At 45.2% G+C, this 22,500-nt stretch overlaps 1 protein-coding gene across 3 annotated transcripts in view; it reads right to left on the bottom strand.

Annotated features, from left to right (window-relative positions):
• unc5cb (unc-5 netrin receptor Cb) overlaps window positions 1-22,500 on the bottom strand; it is a 202,612-nt gene that overhangs the window by 58,944 nt on the left and 121,168 nt on the right. For all 3 annotated transcript variants that reach the window (XM_031802490.1, XM_031802491.1, XM_031802492.1), the window contains exons 3-4: window positions 13,167-13,310; window positions 4,901-5,004 (exon numbers count right to left, since the gene is read on the bottom strand). In XM_031802490.1, the coding sequence (XP_031658350.1) occupies window positions 4,901-5,004; window positions 13,167-13,310 (248 nt within the window). The remainder of the gene's footprint in view (window positions 1-4,900; window positions 5,005-13,166; window positions 13,311-22,500) is intronic.

Here is a 22,500-nt window from a genome sequence, read left to right as displayed (position 1 = left end):
CACAGTGGGCAGAAAGTATGCAGTTTCTTGCTGTAGAGGAATCATTATAACTTGTTATCTTGTGCCAATGCAGATTATTTTGGCTACTGCAGGTCAGCATCAAAGCATTGATGATGTCAGCGCTTTTAAACCACCAAAACACATCAAAAGTGGTGCTTTTAAACCACTCATATACCAGTATTTTGTATTCACAATACATTTTCATATTTTCAGGAGTATGTGCTTCAATATTACATAAATCCAATAATTGGAAAAGGACATAGACAAAAAAAAACTGGGAGCAGATTAATATTGTAAAAGGTCAACAGGAGAAGTAGGCTACCTGTGTAATCTCAGATTATCAGAGATTATCCCATAATTGTGGAGGGTGTGGTGCATACAGTAGATGCCATTATGGATTACATGTTGATAATCCCCTTTAAAACAGCACCAGAGTAGATAGAAATGGTTGTCCTCAGAAAACATGAATAATTCAATAGTAATACTACTGTGATTTTGACATACATTGCCAATAAACTGACTACCTGAAATTGCATCATCAGCTGTCATGTTCAATCCAATACAGTAATGAAGGACCACAAAAAATACAAAAGCTGCTCCCAGCATCCAAGGTCCATACCAGGTCAAACTGTGTGTTTGTATGTGTGTGTGTACAGTACGTGCATGTGTGTGTGTGTGTGCGTGAGTACAGTATTATGTTTTGTTTTCATTCGAATATGTGATGTGAATCCTCGCGTAGCACCATCTACAGTACGCCTGGAAAATAAAGCTGAGTCCATGAGAATCCATCTAAGTGATTTAGCATAGTGCTGTAAGACATGGGCAGAATGGGCACATTAGGCCACCGCCTCGCTGCCTGGCATTGACTGCCTGCTTGCCTCACCCTCTCTGCCCTGGCCTGGGCATAGCCCTCTAGTGAAAGAGCCACGGAGACAACTGCCAACCCACTGGATCCAAACCCAACAACCCTCAACAGCTCTTCTCTCTCTCCCTCCCTCTCTGTCTTCCTGTGGCTGGAATACGACAGCTCTTCTCTCTCTTCCTCCCTCTATGTCTCCCTGTGGCTGGAATACAACAGCTCTTCTCTCTCCCCCTCCCTCTCTGTCTCCCTGTGGCTGGAATACGACAGCTCTTCTCTCTCCCCCTCCCTCTCTGTCTCCCTGTGGCTGGAATATGACAGTTCTTCTCTCTCCCCCTCCCTCTCTGTCTCCCTGTGGCTGGAATACAACAGCTCTTCTCTCTCCCCCTCCCTCTCCGTCTCCCTGTGGCTGGGAATACAACAGCTCTTCTCTCTCTCCCTCTCTGTCTCCCTGTGGCTGGAATACAACAGCTCTTCTCTCTCTCCCTCTCAGTCTCCCTGTGGCTGGAATACAACAGCTCTTCTCTCTCTCCCTCCCTCTCAGTCTCCCTGTGGCTGGAATACAACAGCTCTTCTCTCTTCCCCTCTGTCTCCCTGTGGCTGGAATACAACAGCTCTTCTCTCCCTGTGGCTGGAATACAACAGCTCTTCTCTCCCTCCCTCTCTGTCTCCCTGTGGCAGGAATATGACAGCTCTTCTTTCTCTCCCTCTCTGTCTCCCTGTGGCTGGAATACAACAGCTCTTCTCTCCCTCCCTCTCTGTCTCCCTGTGGCTGGAATACAACAGCTCTTCTCTCTCTCCCTCCCTCTCAGTCTCCCTGTGGCTGGAATACAACAGCTCTTCTCTCTTCCCCTCTGTCTCCCTGTGGCTGGAATACAACAGCTCTTCTCTCCCTGTGGCTGGAATACAACAGCTCTTCTCTCCCTCCCTCTCTGTCTCCCTGTGGCTGGAATATGACAGCTCTTCTTTCTCTCCCTCTCTGTCTCCCTGTGGCTGGAATACAACAGCTCTTCTCTCCCTCCCTCTCTGTCTCCCTGTGGCTGGAATACAACAGCTCTTCTCTCTCTCTCTCCCTCTCAGTCTCCCTGTGGCTGGAATACAACAGCTCTTCTCTCTTCCCCTCTGTCTCCCTGTGGCTGGAATACAACATCTCTTCTCTTCCTCCCTCTCTGTCTTCCTGTGGCTGGAATACGACAGCTCTTCTCTCTCCCTCCCTCTCTGTCTCCCTGTGGCTGGAATACGACAGCTCTTCTCTCTCCCTCCCACTCTGTCTCCCTGTGGCTGGAATACGACAGCTCTTCTCTCTCCGTCTCCCTGTGGCTGGAATACGACAGCTCTTCTCTCTCCGTCTCCCTGTGGCTGGAATACGACAGCTCTTTCCTCTGCAGTGACTCTGCTACATATTTCTGCAGATGCATATGCAACCACAGACTTGGGCCCATCTGTTTTTCCCTAGCCGGGTTCCTAAAGCGTTTCTGTGAGAAAATGCCTGACAAACAGACAGAGAGAGAGAGAGAGAGAGAGAGGAAAAAGGCTCTCAGGATCAGTTCGGGTCTATTTTCTCTTTCAACAGCTGTGTTTTACTTCAGAAAATAAGAAAAATAAGGGTAATGGACTGGTGTCTTTATTCAAGTGAGGTAAGCAAGTGTGTGAATAATTAATGACGCTGGACACCTGCCTAGGCTTCCACTTCAATACAGTATCCCCTCCATTTTTATTCCATACAATCTGTCATTCCATTCAGACTTCAGGCACCTTTGTTGATGATGGCAGTGATATCATTGATTATCTCTACTCTGTCACAGGTGTGTCATCAGAATGAATTATCCCACTGAGCCAATCAGAGCGAAGAAGCTTGATTGGAATCACACTGACACAAACAGTTGGAATCACCGATAGAAAAAAGCCTATTAGAAGAAGTAAGAAGTAGAGTTTCCAAGAGTTTTGGCCCAAACTTTTCTCTCCGTTTAGTTTTGTCAGCACTTCTCACCGAGGATAAAGGCAATGAAGTCCCACTCACTTAACTCAGCTTTTCCAGGTCAGTCGCAGGCCTTTTCAGAGTTCAGACCTGAGAAGAACTCACTCCAAAGGATACTTATTCTCTCTGGCTCAATCTCTCGCTCTCTCTGGCTCAATCTCTCTATCTCTCTGGCTCAATCTCTCTCTCTCTCTCTCTCTCTCTGGCTCAATCTCTCTCTCTCTCTCTCTCTCTCTCTCTCTCTCTCTCTCTCTCTGGCTCAATCTCTCTCTCTCTCTCTGGCTCAATCTCTCTCTCTCTCTCTCTCTCTGGCTCAATCTCTCTCTCTCTCTCTCTCTCTGGCTCAATCTCTCTCTCTCTCTCTCTCTCTGGCTCAATCTCTCTCTCTCTCTCTCTCTCTCTCTGGCTCTCTCTCTCTCTCTCTCTCTCTGGCTCTCTCTCAATTCAATTCAATTCAACTTGCTTTATAAGCATGACGTAACAATGTACATATTTCCAAAGCTTACTTTGGATATTTACAATATTAAGATAATAAGAATCTAAATTGCCAACAGGACGACAGTAACAACAATAACCAAAGGCAATGTAGTGCGCTGCCAACCCACAGCTCTCTGCGTCCTCCCCCAACAGGACGGGTAGCCTACTCTCATCAGAGAGGTCTTTGCAACCTTGAATAAGGGTTTCAAATTTGGGGAAATGACACTATCTAATTGTTTTATATCTTTGACATTTTGTCAGGAAATTCAGCTCTGTCTCAGGTTCTGCTGTGGTGTAGTGGTTGCACAGCCTTTCCTCTACAGGGAGCCAGGTTTTCCTGTGTCTACCCTTCTCAATGGCAAGGCTGTGCTCACTGAGCCTGTACTGTCAAGGTTTTTCTAAGGTTTTGATCAGTAACCATGGTCAAATAGTTAGCCACGGTGTACTGTCCATTTAGGGCCAGACAGCACTGCATTTTGCTCTGTGCTTGTGCATCCCAATAAGCAATGTAGTTTTGTTTTGATTGTGTTGTAATTAGTTTTATTCTGATTGATTAGATGTTCTGGTCCTGATGCTTCAGTGGGTTAGTAGAACAGGTTAGAACATCTCACTCTCCCACTCTCCCACTCCCTCACTCTCTCACTCTCTCACTCTCTCACTCTCTCACTCTCCCACTCTCCCACTCTCCCACTCTCGGTCCCTGTAATCTATAACGAAGGCCTTTGAATTCACCACAACGTTGCTAGGTAGTGGAATGGAGGGGTAGGGAGAAGTGCTACTTGACAGAGGGAGGATAATACACAGTGGCCCTGTTCAGGAGCCCTGCTCTCATTGCAGATAACTTCACGTTTCCCTTCCCTTAGCCACGTTGTGATGACATGCCGAACCATTGCCCAATTTATTTAAGTAAGACATCCTGAAAGGTATGCATATCTGAGACAGAAACATCTTCATCTCAAATCTACCAGGCCACTTAAAAGATACACCCTCTTAAGATTCTAACAATTACTATTAATACATGCTATATTCAAATAAGCCTCCAGGAATGTGGTTCATGGTATCAGCCATAACACATTAGGAAGCATGGCGAACACAGGGGTGAGGAAGTAGCTCTGAGACTAAACTTAGCCAAACCAATTGATTCGGCTAATCTTCCCTGCAGGAAGTGCACTTGAAGGATTTCCTCTGACAGAATAGGTGGGTAAAAAAAAAAGGGACACAATGAGGCCGGAAACCAATTTGTTGTTGTAAGAGTTATACGTCTTATTGGTTTGTCATATTGCTGCGGCAGAGCCAGCTCTATACGTTAAGATCAGCAGAAAGGAGCTGGAGTTGCCATCTGTTAGGGAGGAGTAGAGACCTGGTTAAGAAGTGAGGCCCCAGTGTAGCTGACATTATGGGGCCACAGCTTTAGGCTCTTACTGCTTACAGTAGCGCTCCAGAGACACAACTAAGTTCTGCATGTTCAGGGTTTACTTGGTGAGTGCCTGTATAAACCAGCGAAGGTTACTTACTTTACTTCATTCATATGAAGACAAAATACCAGTAAATCACTGATCCTTTTAGCCATAACCTTTAACCCTTACCTCAGCAGCAGGGATCCCTTCTGGTGGGCGGCACTGAAGAAGAACTTCCTGTTCCAGAGACACTTCCTTTCCCAGGGGCTCCTGGTCAAACGTCTTCCTGAGATCTGGAGGACAAAAATGGCAACCAACCATAAATAAACATAAACTTATCCCTCACGTTCTACACATGATGTAGGTAATGATGAGGATGCTGAACTATTTCACTGGTGTCTTTTGATTAAAAAAAGACTTTTAGACTGTCGTTCTCAGTGCGCAGTTAGCAAATACAGTACTGCAACGGGCCAATAGAGCAGTCTCTGTGTGAAATAAAGCTTGACTTCCCTTTCTCTCTTTCTGTCCTCTCATTGCACAGAGAGCCTGAAGAATCAGAGGTGGATGGCAGGGAGCTGCTGAGAAAGGGATCACTCTCCCTCCTCTAATAAAAAGCCACTAGTTCTCCAGTGTGTGAGCCTGATGGAGTAGGGCAGGACCGGGACTGGGGGGGGCGTCATGCTACACTGGAACCCAAAGCTCATTAGATATATATCACCACCTGCTGGGATACGGTCTGGCAGAGGAGCTGCAGAAATAATATGGTGACAAGAAGGGAGAGAGAGTGAGAGAGAGAGGGAGGGAGCGAAAGAGAGAGAGAAAGAGAGAGGGAGCGGGAGAGAGGGGGGAGAAAGGGGGGAGTGAGAGAGAGAGAGAGGGGGAGTGAGAGAGAGAGGGAGAGCGAGAGGAGAGAGAGAGGGTTAGGGGAGAGAGATTTGGAGAGAGAGAGAGAGAGAGAGATTTGGAGAGAGAGAGAGAGAGAGAGAGAGAGAGAGAGAGAGAGAGAGAGAGAGAGAGAGAGAGAGAGGGGGGGGGGGGAGTGAGAGAGAGAGAGAGGGAGAAGGGCATAGAGGGAGAGAGAGGGCTTGAGAGGAGAGAGATTTGGAGAGAGTGAGGGGGAGAGAGAGAGAGAAAGAGTAAGTGTGAGAGAGACTGGGCTTGAGGTAGATTGTGTAAGAGGAGGACAGGGGAAAGGAGCTGTAGCGCTACAATTGCTAGAGAACAGACTCAGTGGAGTATTAAGTACACACTCGTACTCCCAAACTCCAGTGACAGCACTTTCCACAGCCTGCAATGTCCCTGTTCTGCTTATCATTTTAACTGTCTGACACAGGAGCCCATTTAATCAAACCCAGTAACCACATTTAATGAATAGTCTAGAATAACATTGTTCCTGTAGCAAAAAAACATGTTTCAGTTAATGTTGTAGTGTTTCTTTTTCTTTGAATCTGTAAACATTTTGTTCGAGTACTGTTTGTGAATTTAAATGTACAGGCAGCTCGGTGAGACATTTTTTAGGACACCAAGTTGTAGCCCATAGTGTCAAAGAGCACACACACACACACACGCACACACACACACACGTAACTCCCTGCCAGTGTGTAATCCCTGAGAATGGGCTGGAGGAGCTCACATGAAGCCAACTCTTGACTATCACTGTTAAACCAAGCATGGACCAGCCCTGCTTACAAAGCAAAGGAAGCCCAGAGCTGAAAGGTAAGCCAAGCTGGAAATCCCATATGCTCTGAAAGTACACTGTGTCTCTAGAAGTCAAGGGTTTCCTGTGGAGTTTCAACCCCTCAGCCACCCTCAGGACAAAACCAAGAAGAAAAGCATATTTGTGCATTGTGAATGGAGTTATACATCAAACTCTCTTTATGTCAGTTTGTGAATAATGTAAATTAAATGGTATTCAGGTATTTCTGCTGTAGGGCCAGATGAGCATGCCATCAGAGTGACGTGGTGAGGTTGGACCCAGGTGCAGAGAAGAGGCCAGACGAGGAATCAGTGGTTAAGGCTAAACATAATACTTCACTGAGAAATGGAAGCCGCAGGATCACAGTACACTTTCCAAAATAACAAACACCAAGTCTCGAAAACTCACTCAGGTAACGAACGCACACGGTAAACAATTCAAGCTTCTCCAAAGGACCACAGAAAACACATATATTTTAACAAGGACATCTAGGAGTGGCTCCAGCCGCGGAGCCATGAAGACCACCACGTAATTGTTTGAAGAATCTTACAATACCCGGATCCAGGATGTCCAAGGCAGGCACCCACGTCCCACAGCGTCCAACAGATGCCGGACCGTGTCTCTAGAGCTGTCTCTGCCACCCTCTGGTGCCAGAAGGAACCATGATAATCAGTGAGCTAGTGGACAGACATAGTGGGTACTGGAAATAAGAAGGACTGTATCAGAATATTACCCTTCAGAAAGTCATAGACAGAGAGTCAAGGATAGTCGATGTGGTTGTGATGTTGTGAGAGAGAGCTATACTAATTTCTTTGGGTCAGAACTACTCTAAGCACCTCTCAGTATCCATGGAAACCATCCGTTGGGGTAGTTAAGGGTTCCACCAACTTTTGTAGACAGATTGTGGAAGGACATAACATAGGGCTGTTACAGACATCTTGTGCGAACGTAAATAGACGATTTATGGTTTTAGATGGCTTTAGCATTTTGTTTTTCGGATTCTGAAAGAAAGGAGATCTGCTGACACGCAGATAAAGAAAATGTAAGCGTCAACAGATGGATAGTGAAACGTCTTTTATGGAAGTAACCACAAAATGTTCCTCCCAGCTGGTTCAGAAATGGTCTCCTCATCACCATTGTAATTTGAGCAAAATAGAAACCACAAAGTGGAAAAGAGTGGATTTGATGCCTACATCCACACTATGTGACGGCTCCCCACTGGCATGTCTGAAACTGCTGCTGACACTGAGAGAGAGAGAGAGAGAGAGAGAGAGAGAGAGAGAGAGAGAGAGAGAGAGAGAGAGAGAGAGAGAGAGAGAGAGAGAGAGAGAGAGAGAGAGACAGAGAGAGACAGAGAGAGACAGAGAGAGACAGAGAGAGGGAGAATGCATTGGTTTGAGTGCGATCAAACCAATGCTATTAAAGAGTTGTGATGTTGGGCAGCAGGCTGGCAGGCCGGCATACTGTCAGACTGAAGGAGAGAGGTATGCCAAGAGAAGAATCACTCAGAAAGCCTCTGAAATGCCAATACTATAGTACAGCCATTGGCAGAGTTTGAATACAGAACTATGTAGACAATGGGGACTATTTTAAGGTGGCTGAGCATTTAACAACTCTCCAGTCATTCTCCATGGTGTAAGTCTGTCCGGCAGACATTTGGAACTATTACAGAAGAAGTCTCAATTCCATGACATAAATATAACTCTCGGAGTCACTCAGTAGCCAGCCTGCTCTGGGATTTAAAGTTATACATGTTAAGTATCTCTCTAGTCCGTACATAGTCTGTCCACCCATTTGATATCGAGTCCAAATGCCTCTTCCCAAAGCTGGACTTCAGCTGGTTTCAGTTAGAGGACTATCAAAAGAGAGAGAAGTCCAACTGGAATTGAAACAGTTTATTGATCATCTCACCACTCGACATCCCCTGCTGGATGAGAAGAGCTTAACTCAGATGTTCTCATAACAAAATACATTAGCACCAGACTTTAGCCAAAACCCCGCTGTATACCATAACAGCCGGATCAGCACCAGGGACCAAATAGCCCTGAAACACAAGTACTAGGAGAACTGAAGTTCCATTTCAACCTCATGTCTGTCTTGAGGAGCATATGGTGCATTTCATGCTGAAATGGAAAGTTTGCATTGAAAGCAATTTCCGTAAAGATCAAGTATGAAATTAAAAGATTGGATCGTGCGTATAAGATTGAGGGAAACGTATTCAGATGTACAGTAGCTTTGGGGGATTTTGTCAGTATGCTGGGTTTTTTTTATCAGAGAGAGAGAGAGAGAGAGAAGTGTGTGTGTGAGAGAGAAATGAGGGAACAGAGAGTGAAATGAGTAGCTCCTGAGTGATATTTATGAACCGTGTCTCCTTCCTCTCTGTTCTCCTCTTCCTCCTCCTCCTCCTCTCCCAGGCTCAGGCGATGTGGAGCTGGGTGAGCAGCAGGGTATAAGGCTGAGTAGACATTCCTGTGGGAGTCACACCATTCCCTGTTACACCACAGAAATACCTCTGCCTCCCCAGGCCTCCCTACAGGCCCCAGCTACCACCACATTTGACTGCCATTATGCTAAGTGCATGGTGTTTGGCTTCTTGTCCTGTCGAAATTACAGAAGTCTAACAGTCATGGGTTATTTTGACGCATTCTCTCTCTCACTTAATAAACCTATAAACCCTGATGCAGATGTAAACTAGAGGACTGGCAACCAGAGAGAATTACCAAGGTGAAACTTAATTAGATGAATGTGAGTTTTACTAGTTTTGTGAAAAATAACAACGCCACAAACACATACAATTTCAGCTTCTAGGTTCAGTATAACGGGTTTAATTACCTAGGTCAATCGAAGGACATTTTTTTGTTGGTTTTTCTGAGAAGTCATTCATTTCATTTGCTTGTGTACCCATTTCAGCGTCTCTATGGTGTTTAATGACGCGATCGAAATACCTCAAGAATGGTGGCAAGTCATTCTGAGGTCGCAAGTACAGAATGTCACAGTAAAGTTGCATAGGAATAAACCACCAGGTAGAACTATAAGCATCCCCTGACCTGTCGGTCAGGTCACAGGTATCTAGAGTAACCATGGAGAGGAAAGTAGAGTCAGGTAAATCACTGGCCAATGAGAGTCCATGTCATTTTAGCAGAAGGGAAACGTGGGCTGCAATAAATCACCCAAACAGTCACGAACGTACCACAAATCACAGTGGAGGGGGGAAAGAATCGTCCGGGTACACAGAGGACAGCCTTTATGACACCACCCGCCTCACAGTGTTAACATTGATCACTGTACATGTCCCCCCCCCCACCACCACCACCACCACCACCCAACCACCACCTGAATTTATCAGCCCTGAGTGTTACTTAGCCCCTGATTAAACCATCTGTTTGAGGGAGGGGAGGGAGGGGGACAAGTGGGGGAACTAGTCCATAGTTTCCATTAGTCTCCAGAGGGACTGTGGCTATCTATGCGGTGGCCTGGGTCTGCCAGGAAGCCCAGGAGAGAGAGGAGCTACAGTAATCCATTCAGGACAATCTAATAGCGGGGCAAGAGGGATACATTCTGATAGCAGAGCAAGAGGGATCCATTCTGATAGCAGAGCAAGAGGGATCCATTCTAATAGCAGAGGAAGAAGGGTCCATTCTAATAGCAGAGGAAGAAGGATCCATTCTAATAGCAGAGGAAGAAGGATCCATTCTAATAGCAGAGGAAGAAGGATCCATTCTGATAGCAGAGGAAGAAGGATCCATTCCAATAGCAGAGGAAGAAGGATCCATTCCAATAGCAGAGGAAGAAGGATCCATTCTAATAGCAGAGGAAGAAGGATCCATTCTAATAGCAGAGGAAGAAGGATCCATTCTAATAGCAGAGGAAGAAGGATCCATTCTAATAGCAGAGGAAGAAGGATCCATTCTAATAGCAGAGGAAGAAGGATCCATTCTAATAGCAGAGGAAGAAGGATACATTCTAATAGCAGAGGAAGAAGGATCCATTCTAATATCAGAGGAAGAAGGATCCATTCTAATAGCAGAGGAAGAAGGATCCATTCTAATAGCAGAGGAAGAAGGATCCATTCTAATAGCAGAGGAAGAAGGATCCATTCCAATAGCAGAGGAAGAAGGATCCATTCTAATAGCAGAGGAAGAAGGATCCATTCTAATAGCAGAGGAAGAAGGATCCATTCTAATAGCAGAGGAAGAAGGATCCATTCTAATAGCAGAGGAAGAAGGATCCATTCTGATTTGAGGGAAAGGTTAGCCCTGGCAGGCTGCTGATCATGGCTGATTATGTGGAGGTGGAGGCATTGGCAGACTTACCATTAGGCAGAAGAGGCAATTGCCTCAGGCCTCACATCATCAAGGGGCCTCATGAGCTGACAAAACTTTGTTTTGCTCCATTTGAGGTCAAATAAATAAATGAATACAAAAAAAATTCCCCCTCCAAATCTGTCTGTTTAAGCTCGAGATATCTGTCGGCATGGGCTCAATCCACTGCATCTGCAGAGGGCAGAGCTACAGTACAGAGCTACAGTACAGAGCTACAGTACAGAGCTACAGTACAGTCAGGGGTGTTTGTCTCGATAATGGTTCTCTCACGAACACGTCTGTAGTGTCCAAATGGTTTGGCCTACAAAATGAATATGACCCCTCTAAGGAAATATGAGACTCTCACGAACACAATGGTGTTCTCCATTTTTCTCTACAGGACTCGTCTGAAAGTAACCCAGTATGAATATGAGAGATATATAGAAGTGAATCGGGAATTTGCACGTATAAGGTATACAGGTAATTCCATGGTAAAAAAAAATTGAGGTATTTTTCTGTTTTTCAATATATGTAGGTGCACTGTTGCACATCCGACACTAATCTAGTGGGCACTATTGGAGCTGCGCCCCAAAAAACGGCATTTGATTGGTTTGACGTGTAGCGAGATGTCACTGATTTACCTACTTAGCTATTTCTCTGCTGTGAACTTCCCCAGGCTTACCCGTATTAGGGGAGCCTAGTTGTCGACGAGGCTAGCTTACAAGAAACTCAGACTGGCCCCTGCAGGGGGCCTCCGAATCACTAAGTCCACCCATAGGTGGAGCTGAAGGTGGAAGTAGAGGTGGAGGTGGAACAGCTAATGATGTGGAGGTAGAGGTAGAGGTGGAGAGCAACGGGGGAACTCTGTGGAGAGACTGCAGGGGACTACTCCATCAGTCAGTGGCTGGCCTGGCATACCAACACAGGTAGCCTACGGCTAAAGTAAGGTGGAAGACAGAGCTGGTAAGATGAGAGCAACTGAACTGGCCTTGAAGCTATGTGCAATGGGCCCAGGCTTGTGACTTTAGTAGGACTGTATAGGCAGTCTTAACTGATGAGTAGTAACAGAGGTACAAGCTCAGTTCTTTCTCAGAAACCTAGTTGTGTGTTATCCTGACAGGGTCCCTGAAAGGCTTTAGTTGCGGGCCCTCTGACACCCGTCACAATGGACATCGAAGCACTAAGTGTCCCCAACCTGGATTCAGGCGTAATCGTAAAAGAGTACCCAACATTTCTCCCTACATTTAGTATGATATGTTACATTTCGTATAGTATGTATTCATTTGTGTATGTCCATCGCCCATTTCGTTATGAATTACAATTCACATGATATGTTACGAAATGCAATTCGTACAGTATGTTACGTTTTTGCAATATGTATCATAATTTGCAAATTTCTATTTGTTGTTGCTACCGTTAGCTAGGTGGTTAACGTTGGCTAGGTTAGGGGTGAAGATTTAGGTTAAAGGGTTAAGGTTAGGGTTAGGGGAAAGGTTAGTAACATGCTAAGTAGTTGTAAAGTAGCTCAAAAGAAGTAAGTAGTTGCAAAGTTGCTAGTTAGCTAAAATGCTAAAGGTGTCCGTGATGAGATTCGTTATATGGCGTGATACGCCTACCCATACACCCCGACCTTCCCTCTTCCGTTTTTTCCTTAAGTAGCCTTCTGTCTTATGTAACCATACCCAATTTAACATATAATACTAATTTGAGTGTCTTGCATTTACATTTACTATGTTACGTCTAGTCTATGAGACCAGGTTGGTGTCCGAGAGACCTCTGTCACTCTATTAAGGAAAAAGAAAGACTGGACACAACATAGGCGGAAGTCAGAAATGCATAGGGTTCTGAAGATTGAAGCCCTGTGGCTCAGAGAAGATAAAGCGGGGAAAGATGTGTAAAAAGTAAATTGATCACTCAACAACCGAAAGACATACAAATACTCAGTTCTCTCTCTCTCTCTCTCTCTCTGCCTTAGAGTTTCCACTTCCCTTCATGTTTTGATTGCCACATCCTTCGGGTGAAATAAAAATGGTTTAAGCATGAGTGAAGAAATAAGCATGTTGTTGCTGGAAGACTTGTTTATATTTGGTATACTTGCCAGTCAAATTACTAACATAAGAAAAGGGAATTTGAGGACCACCAACAAATAAACGGAAACATGTATTTGATCCTTTCTACTTCGTGTATACAACCCTCCCCGTCTCTGTTTCTCTCCATTTATACAGAATGTGACTGGAGTTTATGGGTTGTTTTAAGGGCCATTAGTCGTGAGAGCCCTTTCTTGACTGCCTGTCCAACTGTTTCTGTTGTACATGCATGAGAATGTATCTGAACTCTCAGTGACTGGTGGCTTCTTTGACTTTCAGGATAAGGGATGGGGACAGGAATGGGTCCCAGTATGGGGACAGAGCTGAGGGGTTACAAAGGGGATATGGGTGAAGGGTTGATGGGTACTTACAGGCGATGCGGACGTGGGCCTTGCGGCTCTTGGTGGTCCCTGCAGAGCTCCAGGCTACACACTGACACCAGAAGTCCTCTGGCCCAAACAACTCCTCCACTTGCTGCCTTGTGATCTCAATACTGGCTTCTCGCACCACCAACCCTGTGGAGGGGTGAGAGGGGGAGAGGGAGAGAGAGTCAGTACACCGGATCTACAGTATGCAGAGGTAGAACCAACACTAGCCTTGGGTAGAGAGAGGGGACATTCAGAAGACGGAGCCAAAGCAATTTGAGGGAAATAATAGCTTAATCAAGTGAAATGAATGTTGCCCTCCCTGAGCATGGGCCTGAGAGGCGAGTGTGCCAGCAGCACAATCTAAAGCTTCATTAAGAGGTTGTCAATGGTAACCTTTCACACCTGGGAAAGGAAAAGAGAGGAAAGAAGAGGAAGACACTAATACCAGATCCAAACAGATACAGATGTACCAATTCAAAAGGCCACACACCACAACACCGCTCCTCCATTTAATATTAATACAGTTAAATGATCCATTGCATCGCATCTCAAAATCAGTCCACTGTCAAGACGGCTGCTTCTGGCGGCTGTTTGGCAATGGGTATCCCTGTGTGCTCTGTGCTGTGGGAGTTAGCCTGGCCCATATTGTGGTGAGTTGCAGTGGGATTGAGTTGTTCAGGTCCGGGGCTGTGCATGGGCCTGTGGGGGGAGGAAGCCTAGCAGTCTGATCAGCGTCATGGCTAACACAATCCTGTTTGCTAACTCCTCTGATTACTGCTCATCTGGGTGCCAGGGCCCAAACAAACAAATCAGCCCTGAAACAAACCCTTCTACCCACTGCACAGCTGCCCCTTCAGCTCAGATTACTGGGATAATGCTGTGTGTACTGTGTGTGTGTGTGTGTACTGTGTGTGTGTGTGTGTGTGTGTACTGTGTGTGTACTGTGTGTGTGTGTGTACTGTGTGTGTGTGTGTGTACTGTGTGTGTGTGTGTGCGTGTGTGTGTGTGAGCGTGTGTGTGTGTGAGCGTGTGTGTGTGAGCGTGTGCGAGTGTGCGTGTGCGAGTGTACGTGTGTGAGTGTGCGCGTGTGAGTGTGCGATCGCGCGTGTGTGTATAGCTGGAAGTGCCAGGCTGCTTGGCACTGAGTATTCATGGATGATTCTTTGGTTTCCCAGACCCTCATCCTTTTATCTTCTAATGTATTACTGAGAGGATTAGACAGTATGGAGGTGGAGGATCTGACAGTTCTCTGACAGGAGAAACTTAGCAGCACAAACATTCAATACACACAGCAATCTATCTATAGACAGATAGAGAGGAGTCCTATGGCAACAGCCATACACCATAAATAACAAACAATGCAGTTGACAGTCTGCCGTATAAACTTTAGCTAACAGAAGTATTGATCCACAGTGTTGGGGAGAGAGAGAGAGAGAGAGAGAGAGAGAGAAAGAGAGAGAATCTGAAGTCAAATGTCTACTATTTGCTGATGATCTGGTGCTTCTGTCCCCAATCAAGGAGGGCCTACAGCAGCACATAGATATTCTGCACAGATTCTGTCAGACCTGGTCCCTGACAGTAAATCTCAGTAAGACAAAAATAATGGTGTTCCAAAAAAGGTCCAGTTGCCAGGACCAGAAATAGAAATTCCATCTAGATACCGTTGCCCCAGAGCACACAAGAAACTATACCTACCTCGGCCTAAACAATCAACCCCACAGGTAACTATACCTACCTCGGCCTAAACAATCAACCCCACAGGTAACTATACCTACCTCGGCCTAAACAATCAACCCCACAGGTAACTATACCTACCTCTGCCTAAACAATCAACCCCACAGGTAACTTGCACAAAGCTGTGAACGATCTGAGAGACAAGGCAAGAAGGGCCTGCTAAGCCATCAAAAGGAACAGAAAATTTGACACACCTAAAAAATACTTGAATCAGTTATCGATCCCATTGCCCTTGATGGTTGTGAGGTCTGGGGTCCGCTCACCAACCAAGAATTCACCAAATGGGACAAACACCAAATTGAGACAAATTTGGCGTATAATATCCTCTGTGTACAACGTAAAACCCCCCAAAAATGCAGGGCAGAATCAGGCCGATACCCATTAATGATCAAAATCCAGAAAAGAGCTGTTCAATTCTACAACCATCTAAAAGGAAGCGATTCCCAAACCTTCCATAACAAAGCCATCACCTACAGAGAGATGAACCTGGGGAAGAGTCCCCTATGCAAGCTGGTCCTGGGGCTCTGTTCACAAACAAACCCCATAGAGCCCCAGGACAGCAACACAATTAGACCCAACAAAATCATGAGAAAACAAAAAGATTGTTACTTGACACATTGGAAAGAATGTACAAAAAAAAACAGAGCAAACTAGAATGCTATTTGGCCCAAAACAGAGAGTACACCGTGGCAAAATACCTGGCCAATGTGACTGACCCAAACTTAAGGAAAGCTTTGACTATGTACAGACTTAGTGGGCATAGCCTTGCTATTGAGAAAGGCCGCCGTAGGCAGACAGGCTATGTGCACACTGCCCACAAAATGAGGTGAAAACTGAGCTGCACTTCCTAACCTCCTGCCAAATGTATGACCATATTAGAGACACACATTTCCCTCAGAATACACAGACACACAAAGAATTCGAAAACAAACCACATTTTGATAAACTCCCATATCTATTGGGTGAAATACCACAGTGCCATATCACAGCAGCAATATTTTGACCTGTTGTCACAAGAAAAGGGCAACCAGTGAAAAACAAACACCAGTGTAAATACAACCCATATCTATGTTCATTTATTTTCCCTGCTGTACTTTAACTATTTGCCCATCATATGACATTTGAAATGTCTTTATTCTTTTGGAACTTTTGTGGGTGTAATGTTTACTGTTCATTTTTATTGTTTATTTCACTTTTGTTTATTATTTACTTCACTTGCTTTGGCAATGTTAACATATGTTTCCCATGCCAATAAAACCCTTATAATTGAGAGAGAGAGAGTAGCGCTGTGTTGTAATAAGGTGGGGGCAGAGAGGGCAGACTGAGCCAGAGAGTCACTTTATAATCCACCGTGCAAACTGTTCCTCTGCCTCCTCTCCTCCCATCTCCCCTCTGGCCTCACCTCATGTGCCCTCAACACCTCCCTGTCAAACTCTCTTCTCCTAACAAACAAGTTGAGCTGGGGTTAACAGCCAACCCCACCACTCTCCACTGAATTCGGTTAGAGACTAGAGGAGCGTAAGGTAGGGTCATTTGATAGGTAGATGTTTGGTGGGTTTTATCCCCTATGATAACTACCGTAAAACTTGAATGTAAACGCAGCGGTTCAAATAAACGCGGAGAGTGTCACGTTCTGACCTTAGTTCTTTTGTTATGTCTTTGATTTAGTATGGTCAGGGCGTGAGTTGGGTGGGTTGTCTATGTTAGTTTTTCTATGATTTGGTATTTCTGGTTTGGCCTGGTATGGTTCTCAATCAGAGGCAGCTGTCAATCGTTGTCCCTGATTGAGAACCATACTTAGGCAGCCTGTTTTCACCTTTTGAGTTGTGGGTTGATTCTTTTCTGTTCAGTGTTTTTTGTATTCACCGTTCAGGACTGTTTCGTTTCGTTCTCGTTATTTTGTTTTGTGTTCATGATAATAAATTATCAATATGGACACTTCCCACGCTGCGCATTGGTCCTCCTCTTCTTCCACCAACAACGGCAGTTACAGAGAGTAAATTACTTGTTTACGAGGTTACCATGAATGACCATTAATTGTTTACAAAGGTTTAATATTTGATTTGTTACATTAAATTATTAAGTAATGGCTCAAAATATTGTGGCAATATTGTGGCAATATTGTGACATTAGCTGCTAACAGCTGAGAACTGCTAGCTAACTGCCAAGCACAAAAACAGTCAACAACTTTGGGAGTACAGACAGGAGAATAATTATTGTCAAGGAAAATGTTTTTTTTCTTCTCGAAATAGAGGTATACTAAGACAAAAGAAACGTGACACCGTGTATGAATGATAACGCATTAGTGCAGGAAATGAAGAAATGGATTAAAAATGCTGGAAGTGAATGCTGGAATTAAAGAATTAACTATGCAAATGAGCAAAAGCTATGTGCATTAAGGAAATAGAGGCCTGGCTCAAATAGAAGCCTGTCTCTAATCAGCAACTGTTGTGTTCAATGATTTAAGCAAATAAAGGCCCGGCTATTAATTGGACTTTTACGGTGCCCTATTTCCCCATACACTCCCATCCATTACTGTAAGAATCCTCCTGAGCTGTGCACCTCTCTGTTTTCTCAACTCTATTTCTCCGGAGCATACGGGTAGCCTCTAAATGAAGAGGAGGAGAGAGGAGAGAGAAGAGGAAAACACATGGCTGATTCCTTCAGGTTCAGGAGCTTTACACAGTCTCTTTGTACAGACACACAGACACCCAGCACACTGACGTCGTACACAACAGCTTAGCACTCATACAACATTTACACTGTGGGCCGACACGCAGGCAAGAGAGAGAGGCAAAGCTACCGCCATTCTGGCAGCAAACACGGCGGTGTGTGTGAACGCGCCTTTGTGAGTCCTTGAACCTCTCTTTAGGTGTGTGTGTGTGCACGCACAGGTGTGTGCCTGCGTGTGTGTACGCACAGGTGTGTGCCTGCGTGTGTGTACAGGAGCGTGTACGAGCCTTTGCGTGTGCATTTGAATGTGTGTGCATGTGCCAGTGGGTGCCGGCGTCTGTGAGTTTCTGTGTGTGTGTGAATGAGAGAGAGAGAGAGAGAGAGAGAGAGAGAGAGAGAGAGAAAGAGAGAGAGAGAGAGAGAGAGAGAGAGAGAGAGAGAGAGAGAGAGAGAGAGAGAGCTACTGTACAGAGATTTAGAGAGATGGGTCAAGGGTCAGGAAGTTGGGAGAATATCACACAGAGTAGCAGAGTGGAAATCAATAGGGGTAACTATAAAAAGGGCCCATATTCTCCATGGCTGGAAAGTGTGGCAGAATAAGTAGTATGTAAGAACCCAGTAGTGCCTGCCTCTGAGGAAGGCTTTAATGTCTACACAGAACAGGCGGCATCCATATGTTGATATTTAAACTGAGTAAGTAAAGACACCCCCATATCTACGTCAATTCGCCATGTCCAGTCAAGACAATCAGGAATTGTAGCACTGAGTCAGAATAGACTGACAGACTGGACTCGTCTTTACAGCAATCACCATGTCCAGTCAACATGATAGCCGGCTACCACCCGGTACTCAACCCTGAACCTTATAGAATGCTGCCCTATGTACATAGACACCGGTCGCTTAATTCCTGTTTGCATCCTGTTTTACCCACTTCATATATACATACTGTATTCTAGTCAAGGCTCATCCTACATAACTACTACTGTACACACCTTTCTATTCATATACTGTCCATATACTGTCTATACATACACCATGCACATACATTTACATCCTGGGCTCTGGTCTGGAAGCCACATTCCTGCAATTCTATGTATTTAAATACTGTATATTTTAAATACTGTATTCTCAACATAGCTCATGCTAATATTTCTACTACTGTACAATGCATTTTAGGTACACTGTTTATACACAATGCATATTTATTTATATACTGGATTCTTGACATAGCTTACTCTAATATATCTACTGCTATACATATCATTCTTAGTATAACTGGTGTAAATTCATCCGTTGTAGATACACATAGAACACATTTCGATTACTGTTACACTGCTATTTAGATTTTTCATTGGATTCGTTCCGACATTTCAAGATTTCTTCATTTTCTAAATTATTTGTGCACTTTTGACATCTTACTACACTGCTAGGGAGCTAGTAACATAAGCATTTCACTGCACCCGCTATAACATCTGCTAAACTGTGTACGCGACCAATACACTTTGATTTGATTTGATGAGAAAGAGGATCATTTACACTCATCATTACATATACGATGCCAGCTATTGATTTTGGTCTGTGAAATGCGTGATATTGTGAATTTCAAACGATAATGTGATAGTCAAACGACAATGTGATATCCAAAGGACAATGTGATATTCAAAGGATAATGTGATATCCAAAGGATAATGTGATATCCAAAGGATAATGTGATATCCAAAGGACAATGTGATATCCAAAGGACAATGTGATATTCAAAAGGACAATGTGATATCCAAAGGACAATGTGATACCCAAAGGACAATGTGATATTCAAAGGACAATGTGATATCCAAAGGACAATGTGATATCCAAAGGACAATGTGATATTCAAACAGGAAGCTGCTTATCAGTCTCCTTTGTGAATCATTGTGACCACTACTAAAGCAAGCTCTATGCCTCATCTTTCTAGTGACATCAGACGGGACTGATGATCAGGGGGCGAGATTAACAGTTAAGCTCGGAGATCAGATAGTGACCTCATACCCTGACATCATACATTTACTTAGCTAGAACTACTAACCACATTTCCTCTGTATTGTACAATGTGATATGGTCTCATTACAGTACTGACTACACACAGGGCTGAAATATACTTCTGGGAACAGAAGGCACGCAAACAAGCCACTGCAACTGATATCTCTACAGTGATCAGTGGCCTGAGATGTCGCTACCCCGTCTCCCACACACCCTCTGACTGTCCATTAGTTTGACACAAAATGATTCTCCAATCTGTCCCATTAAACGATAGCTGGCATGGGACTCTGGATGGACCGATGGAGATGATTCATTATTAATGCCATCATTAACGCTAGCTCCTTTTATTGATCACTCGCTGGCATGCAGGCTGCTGGAGCAGCAGGCCCTGGGAGGGTTGGGGGGGCCCCAAATGAAGAGCACCACTCCTGTTTGATGCTACCAGACATAACTCTTACAGGATGGATGGTGAGCTGTGTGTCTCCAGTGTGTCTTACACAGCTACGCTGCTCATACATATAATTAACTCTGGGCTCATTTGTTCAGATCGATGCCTACAGCTCATTGGAGACTAGAGCTTGGAGATCAGCACACGCCCGCCTCTCAACTTGTAGTGTATTCAAGGTTTAAAAAAGATTCTAAAAGGTTGTAATTTCCACTTAAACATTGCAGACTTGACAACAACAAAAGAATGTATCAACCCGTACAAAAATATCTATTAATCGTAATGCACATAATAATTCGCATTTCCTGTTGCTGCAGCGTTAAGATAGTACATCTGTAGGCAGCTATAGTTTTTATGAGATGAAATTGAAATAGATTTCATCCTCGTCTTCGGGGCGCAGAAAAACCCTGTTTAAAATGTTATACTAGCCTAACCCCCTGAACTAAATCTATCAATCAAACTCAAATCCGAGCATGACGTAAATCAAGATTTGGTAAGGACACAAAAACAACAGTATAGTTTACTCCCTGCCAGCGTTTGAGAGGTGAGATGAATGGTGCAGTTCTAGCGTGGGTGTTCCTCTAGTGAGGCAGCGCCGCACGTCTTCTACAGCAGGGCCATGGTGGAGCACAGCACTAATGATGCTGTTCCTCAGTCTGGGTAGGAAGGAGAGGCAGCAGCAGCAGCAGCAGGCCAGCTGCCTCTATTTCTACACTGAGATAGAGACAGAAATGCTTTGGCTGGAGCCTGCTGTCTGACTGACAACAACAACACACCCTGTTTCTCCTTCTCTCTCTCCTTCACTTGTCTCGCCTTCGGTCGCTCTCTCCCTCCCTCCTTCCAGAACTCTCTCCGTCTCTCTCCATCGCTCTCTCTTTATCGTCGCTCTCTCCCAACTCAGTCCCTCTCTCCATCTTTTTCCCTAGCAGTCTCTCTCTCCATCACCCCCTCTCAATCCCCCCCCCCCTCTCCTCTCCTCTAATCTACTGTCATGTTGTAGAGCGAGAGAATGTATGTGCACAGCCTGTGGGCTTTGGTGCAGGGAATGCAGTGTATGGTTGTGGTTGTATGAGTGTGTCAGTTAAGAACAAATTCTTATTTACAATGACAGCTTAGGAACAGTGGGTTAACTTCCTTGTTCAGGGGCAGAACGACAGATTTGTACCTTGTCAGCTCGGGGATTCGATCCAGCAACCTTACGGTTACTGTCCCAACGCCCTAACCACTAGGCTACCTGCCGCCGTATGTGTGCGGCCGTATGTGTGTGGTTGCATGTGTGTGGGTTGGTTTCCTTTTACCAGACAAGCTTTGTGCCACGATGGCAACCTCTTCTTTGTCAACGCAAAACTTTCCTTCACAACAGCTCAAAGTCCTACAGCCTCATGTCAAGATGACAGTTTCTTTTTCATATCTACACGGGTATATATAGTAGCTCTACATGTGTGTTTTAGAATAGGTATATTCAACCCTGGTTTCAGTTTACTTTAAGACAGTATGTGTGTGTTTGCACATGACAGAGGGGGGAACAGAGTGTCTGTGAGTGCAGGTGCAGGGATGTGATTATGTGTAGGTGTGATCCGGTGAGTGCAGGGATGTGTGTGTCTCTAAGCCCTGCGATTAAAGAGGGTAAATGCTGTGTGATTGCTACCTGTTGGCTACAGAAAGAAGTCCATTTCCCCCATCGGCAGCTGAATGCAGCCAATCAGCCGATGGCTGCTGTTTGTAATGGCTGTGGAGCCCAAAGCAGTAGACTTCAGTTAGAAACAGCCTCTCCACTCTGGGATTCACTATTCAACCTCTACATGAAGGAGGACTAAACACTCCACACACACACACACACACACACACACACACACACACACACACACACACACACACACACACATACACTTCCTTTGAGATCCCTTGCAGTTGAGTGTGTTTCCCGTCCAGGTATCACGGGGTCTGGGTTGTGGTGTGGGTCCGGAGATGGCAGAACAGGCCGATCCGTGACCTGCAGATCTCATCCTAGTGGGTCAGGGATGGCCATCCTGTGGACAGGGTTTGTTGTAACACAGTATGTGGTCCAGGACTTTCGCACCGTATAGCAGGGTAGGGATGAGCGTATACTTCAGGGGCTCCCTCTGGTCGTGGTAAGCCAGACAGGGTGTCGCTAGGCAGACTGTTTAGGGCACCTTATATAGCCTCCTACACATTCGGGGTGAGCAGAGTGGCTCCTTGCGGGCTGCTCAGTGGCAGCTACAGCTGCCGGGATGCACGCCTGCCTAATCCGAGTGCATGATAACCTTGTAATAGCTGCCGCCTTGGTGCTGGGTTGTGACTAGGAGCTTCCAGCTAACACTAGCCCGCTCCACTCGCCCTTCACGTCTCCCAAGGACTTTGGATGTGTGGCGTTGAGCTGGCACAGTTTCAGTTGAGCGCATAAAGTTATTTACGTTGGGTGTCTGTTACACACCAGTCACAGCACAG

The sequence above is a fragment of the Oncorhynchus kisutch genome, linkage group LG23, assembly GCF_002021735.2.
Source record: "Oncorhynchus kisutch isolate 150728-3 linkage group LG23, Okis_V2, whole genome shotgun sequence".
In the NCBI taxonomy this organism is placed as follows: domain Eukaryota; kingdom Metazoa; phylum Chordata; class Actinopteri; order Salmoniformes; family Salmonidae; genus Oncorhynchus; species Oncorhynchus kisutch.
This window is presented reverse-complemented; position numbering and strand designations above follow the sequence as displayed.